General features: G+C 46.8%; 1 protein-coding gene across 5 annotated transcripts; it reads right to left on the bottom strand.

Annotated features, from left to right (window-relative positions):
- Window positions 1-359: 359 nt before the first annotated feature.
- On the bottom strand, window positions 360-10,568 carry GPR19 (G protein-coupled receptor 19). Of its 5 annotated transcripts, XM_033059041.1 has the most exons (5): window positions 10,249-10,568; window positions 4,062-4,285; window positions 3,080-3,168; window positions 2,540-2,675; window positions 360-1,776 (listed from the first exon to the last, which is right to left on the bottom strand). In XM_033059041.1, the coding sequence occupies exon 5, from the start codon at window positions 1,744-1,746 to the stop codon at window positions 517-519; it is 1,230 nt and encodes a 409-aa protein (XP_032914932.1). In that variant the 5' UTR covers window positions 1,747-1,776; window positions 2,540-2,675; window positions 3,080-3,168; window positions 4,062-4,285; window positions 10,249-10,568; the 3' UTR covers window positions 360-516. The 5 variants fall into 5 exon arrangements, with proteins under 5 accessions (XP_032914932.1, XP_032914933.1, XP_032914930.1 ...); XM_033059042.1 differs by lacking the exon at window positions 2,540-2,675; XM_033059039.1 differs by lacking the exon at window positions 3,080-3,168.
- Between the last annotated feature and the right edge of the window lie 258 nt (window positions 10,569-10,826).

Raw genomic sequence — 10,826 nt, 5'->3', positions numbered from 1 at the left:
CTGCTGGTCCAGTGGGAGTTTTGTCACTGATGAGGCCAGTGGGCTGAGGCTGAAGCCAACAGGGCCTCCATATGGATATCTTACCTGTGGGGTCGCAACCAGATGAACCAGCCCAATACAACTGTGTTTGTGGGGACATAATGGAAGGAAGCCCAGATGGCTTTGGGCTGATTTAGGCATTTATGCACTATGACCCATCCTGTAAAGGGATTAAAACAAGCAGTTTTTCTTTCTTTCTTCCCCTTTTCACCCTACAGATAGAGAGTGTAAGCACTCATTTTGCAGATAAGCGCTGCTTGTGATTCTTGGAGGGGAGTTTCCCAGAGCAAAATGTAGTAACCAAAAAGAAATAGAACAAATGCATCAAACCCAAGGCATTTAATAAAATAAAACATCTCTTTCCTCCCTCCCACCCCCCAAAGACTGGGTTAAAAATATGTAGCTATACACTGGTTCAAAAGGAGAGAAAATTCCTTCTCCTGGGGGTACAGAGTAACTTCGAAACAATGAAGCCCACTAGACAAATGTATTTGGGGGATTGGATGGAATAGGCCAGGCAAGCTTTCTTTCCTTGGCTTCTCTGTTAAAAGCATCATAGGTGGAGTCTTTGGTGACACTTTTGGCTGTAGCTGGAATATCTGCAATACCAACATGATTTTTTTTTGCTATCCTGGAACTGGTGGTGATGGTGTATGCATTGCTTCTGTAGCATTTCATGGCAGACATGCAAAAAGTTTCTTTCATCCCTCTTCTGAAGTTTGCATTATAGATGGAGTAGAGGGTTGGCTTAGAAGCTGAGGAACTGAAAGAGATCCAGGTGATGGCCAGGAAAAGCAAGGAGCTCTTTCTGTAGTTTGTTTCCTGTGGGTGCCACAACTGTGCCACGAAGAAAGGGAGCCAGGACAGGAGAAACATCGAATTTAACATTAAGAACATCTTGATGGTTTTCACTTTTGTTCTTGGAACAATGTTTGTTGTTCTCCTGACAGTCATTCCATCCGTGCCTATTCTCCAAATGTACTTAATGACTTTATGGTAAAAAAGGATAATGAGGAGGGATGGGATCAAAAACACCAAGAGGAGGTGGGTGATACTGTAGGCAGATCCTTTCCAAGACCTGGGAAGAAAAAAGTTGCAGTGGTGATCACTGCTGGAGCCATAGAGAAAACAGGCTGGTGATGCAAACAGAGCACCACAGAGCCAAGAGGCCAAAATCATTTTTTTTGCTTTTCCCCTGGACACTTTGAAGCTCAGGGGGTAGACGATGGTGTAGAATCGATCCACGCTGATGGCGAGGAGCACGTAGATCTGGACCCCGGGCGTGAGGTACTGCAGGTACCTGACCAGCTGGCACACCTCGCTGCCCAGCAGCCAGCGCCCGGAGCTCAGCTGCAGCAGCAGGAAGGGCGCGCTCCCCACGCTGCTCACGAGGTCTGCACAGGCCATGGACACCACAAAGTAGTTGGTGGTGGACTGGGTCCTCCTGCTCCTGTGGATCACTAAGCAAACAAGGAAGTTTCCCAAGACGGAGATCAGCCACAGCGCTCCCCAAACCACGCTGGCAGCGGCGATTTCCGCTGGCCTCAGCCCGTACTCCACCAGAGAGTGGTTCCTGCTGGAGCCGGCTCCTGGGGCCGCAGGTTCTGCCATCTCATAGCCAGCAGGACGGGTGGAGGCTCTGGGGCTGCTGGTGTTCTGCAGCAGGAGCAAGGTGAAGAGAAGAACAGGTCCACTGCTGTTATCCATGAGCAAACTCAGCCACGTCTTTTGCTCAGGCTGCAGACAGAGAGGAGAGAAAAGGTTCTCTTGAACAGCTGTGTATGAAAGCCCATCTTAACCCACAAAAGAATATTTTCAAGAGTAGAAATATATACTGGGACTTCTATATTTCTAGGCTAACACTGAAATACAGATTCTGGGTTCCACTGTAGCTGGTGGTATGACAGGCTGTCAGGGGGATCCCACCCCATTCCCTGGCTGGTTTGAGGTGGCTGCCAACCTTTCATGCCCTTTCACTTTTGTTCCTCACAGCCCCACCCCACATCTGCCTCATGTGCACCATGACCCCAACTCTGCCTTCATGGGGGGGATGAGGAGGGCAGGACCCCTTGGTCAGCACAGAGGGTCCCCAGGTAATAAAAAGCCTCAGTCCAGAGGAATTCCTGGACCATTACCATGTATGTCCACAAGCCCTGACCAGACCAGTTATAGCCCCCTTTTTGTGTGGTTTTCATTGGAGCAGATGTCTGCAGTGGGAAGCCCTTCCCTTGGGGCTGGGGTGATGCCCCTGGGATTGAGCACCCTCACCACCAGCCCCACACCTCTGGAAGAATGACTGTTTCGATCTTGAGTGATCCTTAGACCATTGTGGATGAGGAGAGCTGAATTTCTGGGAGCCCCTCAGTGAGAGGCCTTCGAGGCATGCACTTTGAGCTATCCTTCTTGTCCGTGGAGTAACAACATCCCCCACAGGTGACACCAAACCTATCACCTGTCAAACGTCATTGCCTGTGACTTACAGGTTGTCTGAGGGTGTTACCTGTGAGAAATTGCTCTCCTGCACCCTCCTGCCAGTCACACCACAGAATGTGATGGGTGTGGCCTCCTGTTCTATGCCTCTATAGCTGGATAATTTCCACTGTTGAGTTTAGCCAGATGGTTGGGTCAGTCTTAGCCTGCCACAGGGATAAAATGGAAAAGTAACTATTTTTAGTGGCTGTACAAATGCAAACACCCTGTTGCTGTCTGATGTCCTTTCAGTCATCATCTTGCCATGCAAAGCCTTTTGCTCACATATGAAGTCTTTTCTATGGGTCTACTGTGAGAATGCTGAACTCCAGAGCTTGATACTGTGCAAGATAAACCAAAATTCATTTAATGACCAGAAGATCAAAAAGTTCATCCTGGAAGCCAAATGAACAAGCCCAAGAAGTCACCACCATCCTCCTCAGCTTTCCAAGTGATCCAGATTCCCAGGTTTGCTTTCTGATGGGCTTTTTTCATTGCTTCCTTGATGCTTTTTGCTGTGCCTACTCCAGCTCTGCATCTACCACCTATTATATTCTCCTTGTTTACCTACTCAGAGTGAAGCCCGAAAGCACAGAGCCACTGGATGAATTTGGAATCTTGCCCCTTGTGCTGTTTTGCAACGTCCCGTTCAATAATGCGCTGCAAAAAATCGTCAGACGTGGAGGAAGAAAAGAAATAATAATTGGTTGGTGTGGTTATAGAAGATTTTTTTCCTCTAGCTTTTTAGAGCCCTGTACTTCCTGTGGCTGTTTGTGTCATGTGAAGGGGCACTGTCAGCAGGTCATACATTGCCACTTGTCCCCTCCTCTGAAGGAGGGCTGTGGCAGCTGCCCAGCCTGGCCTTGCCTTCCCCCTCATTCTTGGTTGCCTTCCCTCTTTATTTCCTCTGTGGCTTTGCCTGGAAGATGATTTCTGGTATCTCAGAGGGCTCCTGCTTGTCTTTCCCCACCCTCCTTTGGATGGATCTGCTCCCCTGGAGAAATCCTGCTGTCACCAGCTGTTGGCAGGGCATTTGGACTGCTGTGTCTGGCAGAGTGGCAGGATGTGTTGTCAGTGCAACCTGCTAAATTACCTGTTAGAATTAGCTGTAATAAAATAATACTCATGGAGCCTATTAACTAGATAGAAAGAAACATTTTGGGATAATTTTCTTCCTTAATTTCCCTTCTTACCATGCAGAAGTATGTGCCATTTAAAAATAGCCAGCTGTACAAATTAAGCTTCAGAGAAGAATAATCAGATAAAATGTCTTGACCAATATTGAAGAAGAGTGGAAATCTGGTACAAGAATGAAATGACCTTTCTAAACTGTTAAAATAGGCAGAGTTGCTAACACTGTTCTCATTATATTTCTCCTTGTGAACCAAATCTGCTCTCCATGCCTGCTCAGACCTGACACATTTAGGTTTACAGGTGGGTAAGCCCCAAAATAGTTACAGTAGTGTCCAGACAGTACTTTTTTGACTTTTTCTTTCTGCTGCATCTTGACTATGAGTCAGCCCAATCACTGTTCACAGGAGAGCTTGGGTTACCTGCAAAGATGCCTTGGAGAAGACAGGAATTGAGCAGCCCTGGGCAGAGAACAATGTGTGACCCCAATGGAGAACAACCAGTGGGTGTCCAGAGCCAGGAGAATTCCAGAAGGTTCATCCAGCTGCCTTGTGTTGGAGCTTTGCTGGCAGAAGAAGCAACAGGAGGGTGGGAAGAGCTGCCCACGTTCAGCACAGGTGGTTCCTGTGTGGTTCTGGTTTCCTTGCTGTCAATGGAACAGGACAGGCATTAAACAGAGAGGCAGCTAATGCTGAATTTTTTGATGATTCTTTGGAAAACTCCCAGGTCATTTAGCGCAGTGCCCATGGGGCACAGCTGAAAATGTAGGTGCAGTTATAGGGAGTTTATCTAACTTGAGCTTAGGATTTCACTGGTTGTACAGCAGTTAGTTGTTTTATTTTTCAAAAAAGAAAGATGCCATCTGGTTAACCACTGTGCTCTGAGTTTTCTGTATTCGTAGTCATAGATAACTTTTTCCTCAAATGGACCAGAAACCAATTTCTTTTATTTTAAATTATCTCTATTCAAGCCTATTTTCCTTATGTGGCACTGAGATCAGGATCATGCCCTGATTCAGTTCTAAGAACCTGAGTGTCTATGCCCAAGCATATATTTTTCTTCAGTGAGCAATCCTGGCTTTTATAAGTCAGTTTTTTATAGTGGAGACTTGAACTTTTGCATTATGACTAACGCTACAGAAGGAAACATGACCATAAAAAACTCAGCATAGGGACAACTCTTTATGGGTCTGAGATGCAAATAATTGGAGGCACCATGGCTTGCTACATTATTTATCCCCAATTCCCATGTCTATGTTTGCTGCATTTTTTGCTGAAATATAATTTAAGTGTTAGTGAACCATTCCACTTGCAAATATCAGATCCATAAAAACCAGTGATGAGTTCTGTCAACTCCCTTGCCCTGAAGGTCCATAAACAAAAATTTAGAAACGCAGCAAGTAAAAATTATGTAAAGCAAGTAGCTGAGGCCTAATTACATTTTTAATTAACAAAAAAAATGCTTCTATTAATTTTCCCTTTAAACCAATATAATACTGACCTGAATGGCTGCTTTCCAGTAATTATGAGTCTGCATGGATGTAGCAGTGCCAAAAATCTCACTTTGTCTTTCAAGCATTTTAGAGTGGGAATCCTTTTAAAACTGGTATGAAGCCTTTCTGTATTTCTGTTTAAAACCTGCTTTTTTGTGCATTAGCTTTGGAAAAGAAAGAGCATGAGAGATGACTCATAATCATTGAAGAGGGATTTCCTGGTGCCACAGTTCCATTTTACTGACCTTAATTTGCAGTTTGGAAACCAAATAGCTCCATTTTCAGCTGATAGCTCTCCAAAACAGATCTGTTACTTAGAGATTAACTGTTTGAGCCACAAGAACTTCATGAAATCACTGCCACGTATACTTGGCTGTTGCACAAAGCCCATATGGGATAGTCACTGTTTGTTTGCATGTTCACTGTCCTGTCTAAAAATGCAGTGCCCATTGCAATTTGAAAGAGCAAAACCTAATAAGATTCACAAAGGAATGCAGTAATGGGTTTTTTAAAATGTTTAATCAAAAGAAAAAGCATTTTGTTTTCTCTCTATTGTTTTTGAGGATTAGAAATGCAGCTAAATAAGCAGATCATTGTACATTACTTGACCTAAGCACTAGCAGAGGGGCTTTTTTATTCAACATATTTTACCACTCTGCATCATAGCTGCAAAACACCAGGCGAGCATTGGCCCAGCAAATTATTTCAAAAGCTTTAAGCTGGTCATTTACTCCATAAACTTCCCTCTCTGGAGAGGAAAAGCTGCCAGACTGGAAGAGAAATGCTTCATCTAACTGAGTGTAATCAATGTTAGGAGTGTGAGTAAATGGAATCAGAGTGGGGGAGGGGGGCTTTTGTCTGGCTGTGAGATGAGGTGACGTCCACCCTGCCTAAATTCTATTGAGCTGCCCTGTGCATTGTGCCAGTGTAGAAATCCCTATGCAGAAGAGCACAGTGTTTCAGCCTCTCCCTGTCCCTTGCTGTGCAGAGATGACTGCTGTGCATTGAGGCCATTTAGTCCTGCTTGCAGCGCAGGAATGCAGATGCACATGCTTCTGTAGCACACAGTTTCCCTGACAGTCCTTTCCTCTGCTCTGGTGCTCATAAAAATGCTCAGCTCTTTACCCTGCTCCTCTTAAGAAGGCGTTTCTATTCTCTGGGCAGCTCTTCTGAGCAAAGCCTGAAAACCTCTCGAGGTGAAGTGTGCTCCTCCTCACTCTCTGTATTCCAGTGTGTGGGGATAGGAAACATCTGCCCCTATTTTATCAGGAGAATAACATGTTTTGAGTGCACTGAAGCCTTTGAGATCTGTGCCCACATCTCACATGCTGCTGCCTACTCTCTAGCTTCACCCAGCTGGTGGAGATCCCTGTCCTGCAGCGTGGATAACCAAGGATGCCATGACTGTAGGCATGGATTGGCTCATGGATAGAGTTCTCAGTGCTCGTGTGGACATGGGTCAGCTGAACTGATTGAATGAGCTGATCTGTGTTTTTGCATATTACACCAGGATCTGAGGGCTAGCCTGTAGTGAGGGGGGAGGTCATGGGAGCAGGAAATATGGATGGAATCAAATAAAACAAGGAAATGTTCTAATTTTCAGCACATCTAAAAAATATCTGCTGTATGCTGGAGGAAATTCAGGGCATCCAGGCAGATTCAGCCACGGGCCTTCTTTGACTCTACAAGTTCTTTTCTGACTGTTTTAACAAGGTATTCAAACTGAGGACAAGGATATTATACTGTAGCAGCTGCTGGGATTGGAATCAATTTTAATTTATTGTACTGGCTAATCAGGGAAGAATTCTTTTTCAGCTTCATCCTTCTAACTGAGCTTAGTAAGGAGTGAGAAATGCAGTAGCAAACTGGAACAAGAACAGGGTCCATCTGTTCCTTCTGGATCTGTCAGCTCACACCTGGAGTAACCACTGTGACCTGGAGCACTGGTTTAAGGACAATTCCACAAGGTATGATTTTGATGACTGAGCAGGATTCAAACCTGAACACAAGTCACAAGTCACTGCATTTTGGCTGAGTCTCCTTAATAGATATTGCTATCTCCTGAAGTTCATTGTGGTTTTAAATGTTCTGGGTGCAATGGCTTTTCCCTGCATGTGGAGGCAATGAATTTTTGGCATGTGTTTACTCGGGATTGAGACTGACCTAGAGGAAGTCACTGTTAACCTGGGGTAAGTTGCTAAACCCCAGTAATTATTCATGCACCTAACCCCTGAGATGTGTATTCTCTGCTGGCACTGGGAAGGGCCCCTTACTGTAACTGCAGATTCCACTTACACCCAACATCATGCTCTGGTCCAGGTACAGACAGTGGTAAAATATGAGCCAGATTTGTGCTCAGTGTTACCCAGCTAGACACCCTCACCTCCCCAGAGGGAACCACACTGTTTACAAACAGGCACGCAATGGTTGCAAGTCTCTTCTTAGAGCTGTAACTCTTGCCCCCAAAAGGACAGCCCCACAGGTTTAAGTATTTCTGGGCTTTATCTTATACTCCCACTGCAAAACTCAAGATTAGCCCTAAATGTCTAAAAATTATTATCTAAAAATATGGTAGAACCCAGATCTGTGCCCAGTGTGACTGTGGGGGCATGAAAAAGTGGGAGCAAACAGAAGGAAGACTGACCTAATTTCCAACTCTGCTGTCACAACAGCATCCACTTACTGGAATTGTCCAAGAAGAGTTTAGAGAACCTTGAAATACAGCTCTGGAGGCTTTTTGTCCTCCCTAATGGGGATTGAGTCTGGGCATGGCTAGGCTGTACCCTTTCCTGATTCAGAGGTAAAAACATAGATGCTCTCTCCCACATGCTTGCATTAATTTTTGGCAACACCAGCCCTGCCCACAGCACAGCACATTCTTCTGCTTGATGTGAGAATCATGGTGCTCACCAGGGCTGCTTTGCCATGGTGGGTGTTGACAGATAAGTGGTGTTGAATCTCATGCCTGGCTGGTTTCTCTGCCCATCTCTTGGAAATTCTCACCCTCTCCCCCACACAGCAGCTACAGCAAGGACTTTGGCAGCTTTAGCTCAACCCTCTCAGCAGGGAGCACAAGATCTCCCCCTAGGACAATCTGAGGAATTTTTGTTTTACTGTTGGTTTTGTGTGAAAAGGTTATGCAGAAAGGAATTCTTGACAGGGAATCTTGTGGAAAATGCTTTCTCGTCACACAAAACGCTAATGTGGCAACAGGATTTTTGCACTGGTGCAAACATTTGTGCTGGGATGGGAGAGCTCCTGTCTCATGGCTCTTGACCCTTCTTGGAAACACAGAACTGGAGCTCACAAGGCATGGGTCCCTGTGCCAGACACAGTGACAGAGAGTGGGGTGGCAGTGCTGGCTTATCACCAGAGATGCCTGAGATGCTTCCAGGAGGACTTATCTGTAGGAATAAGAGGAATGAGCAGTAGAACAAAATTCACATGGGTCTCTGCCAGAGGATACAGCCATTAGTGAGAGCATCCTGTAGCAGCTTGGCTGGAGAAGCTGGGAGGGCTGAGGGCCATGCACAGCCCGAAGATGGGTTGGAAATGCATGATGTGGAGATGATTATGGGAAGGGAGTCTCTCTGCTGGGCAAGGCTCAGGGAGGATAAAGAAGCCACTGAGGCAAGGTGTCAGCCTGCTGATAGCCCCTGATCTGGAGATGCCTTCGTGGACAGGGTGCCAGTTGCAAGAAATGTGTGTGCTGCCTGCCAGAGGGAAAGTCTAGGGAAAGATGGAAGCTACTGGAATGCAGAAACCCCAAACAAACAAGGGCTGCGTTATGTTTTGGTGCTGGGAGAACTGGTGGGGAGGGTGAGCCAGCTCCACCTGAGAAGGTTAGGGGTTTGTTCTGCATTGTCTGGCTGAAATTACTCTCTGTTAAACACCTGAGAGAGGGTGCCCCGTGGGGCTGCAATGCAAAATGCAGATGGAGGTGATATGGTGCGACCCAGGGGTGGGAATTGCACTGCACAGCTCTGCAAACAGAGGCCTCACAGGAGAGCTGTGGGGGAGTGAGAGTCTGCAAGCTCTTACTTTGAGACAAGGAGCACAGCTCCCCAAATGTGTCTAAGGTGTAAAGATTCCTCCCCTTACTGAGTCACCTGAGACCAGAATGCTTAAAATAAATCAGAAATCAAGCTTACTCATAAATCAAGTTTCAAAAAAAATCCATATTTAGACACCCAAATAAGCTTTTTAGGATGCCTCTGGGTTGGCAACCAGTTTTTCTGCAAGCCAAGCCACTTGTTTAAGTGGTTAAGAGTGACTTTAACAACAAACCTTCAAGAACCACATCTGAGAACCTTTGCCAGAAAGAACTGGCTATGAATCCTGCCTCATACACACAAATGGCCTTTTGAAAGCAGAAGGCAGCTTTACTTCCCCATTGCTCCATGAAGCCAACATACTGTTTGACATGCTGGAAGCCAGCTGGATAAATGAGAAATATTGCTATGCATTCTTAGAGAGTCTGTGCCTGAATTAGCTAAACCAGAGCAGCCCTCTTGCCTGTGCTGGCTGTGGATAAGCAAAGATTGCTCTGCCCGTGGGGTTTCCCTGAGTAGCTGCACCAAGGCACCACACGGATAAAGGGAGGCAGTGCTTTCAGAAAAGATTATTTCAAATTAATGACTGAAAAATACAAAAGCAGCTGTTCTACAGCAATGACATAATAAAGGAAGAAGCTGTTTGAATGTATCTAGAGACAGAAAAAAACAGATGAGCAGTTCGGTCTGCTCCATTGCTGTAAAGTAATTTTCTGTTTTCACTGAACTGATGATGTCAAGAGATTGTTTCCAACAAATATGTAATGCAATTGAAAGATAATTAATATAGATAGAGAGAATATAGATTTGTCCAGAAAATATAGGGAGTTATTCTGCAGTAATTCTACTCCCTGCTTTCAGCAGAATAAGCTTAAAATTCAAGCCCCACAGAGCATTTTCTCCAGAGGAATGAGTGCTCCTGGCTAATCCCCAAGTGATTTAAATGCACATAAGTAAATACACATAAGATAAATTACTGGAAAAGATCATGTCATTTGCCTCCGCAGGGAGAATTAATCCTTTAGCTACAGCAGTGCTCAGCGCAGCCCCTGTACATCCACATACCTGCTCCAAAGCATAATCCCAGAGGCGCTGCTCTCCTCCTTGCTCTGCTGGTTATCCCAAGTGAAGCCGCGTCTGGGAAGGTGCCGATCATGCTGGGAACCACGGGGTACCTCCGGCTCCGCAGCCGCCTCTGCCCGGCTGTTCGCAAAGCTCCCTCAGGGGAGGGACGGGGTATTCCACCCCTCTTCTTCAGCGGAGGGAAAAAATGACGTTCGGCAGGGGTGGCCGCTGCCCAGCTCCTTTCTGGGATGTCATGTGGGATGCGGATCATGCGGCCGCCCCCCGGCAGGTCCCGGGCGCCGCTCCCGCCCCGTCGGGGCCATCAGCACCACGGACAGCGCCGGGCGCGGCGCGGCGGGCGGCGCCGGGGGACACCGGGGGGACATTGGGGACACCGGGGACACCGGGGGGACACCGGGGGGACACCGGGAGGGCCCCGGGGCTGGGCCGCCCCCGGCGGGGCCCGGCTGCCGGCGCTGACGTGCCGGTTGCCATGGCGAGCGCGGCGGCTGGAGAGGATGCTTTTCTCCCACGATGGTCGCCATGGGACCCCGCCGATTGAAAGGAACGGAGCGAAT

The sequence above is a fragment of the Catharus ustulatus genome, chromosome 4 (genome assembly GCF_009819885.2).
Source record: "Catharus ustulatus isolate bCatUst1 chromosome 4, bCatUst1.pri.v2, whole genome shotgun sequence".
Taxonomy (NCBI): domain Eukaryota; kingdom Metazoa; phylum Chordata; class Aves; order Passeriformes; family Turdidae; genus Catharus; species Catharus ustulatus.
The sequence above is the reverse complement of the archived record's forward strand: the minus strand, read 5'-3'. Positions and strand labels throughout refer to the sequence as shown.

Coding starts and splice junctions, on each gene's coding strand:
- GPR19 (XM_033059041.1), bottom strand. CDS start 1,746: ATGGATAACAGCAGTGGACCTGTTCTTCTCTTCACCTTGCTCCTGCTG.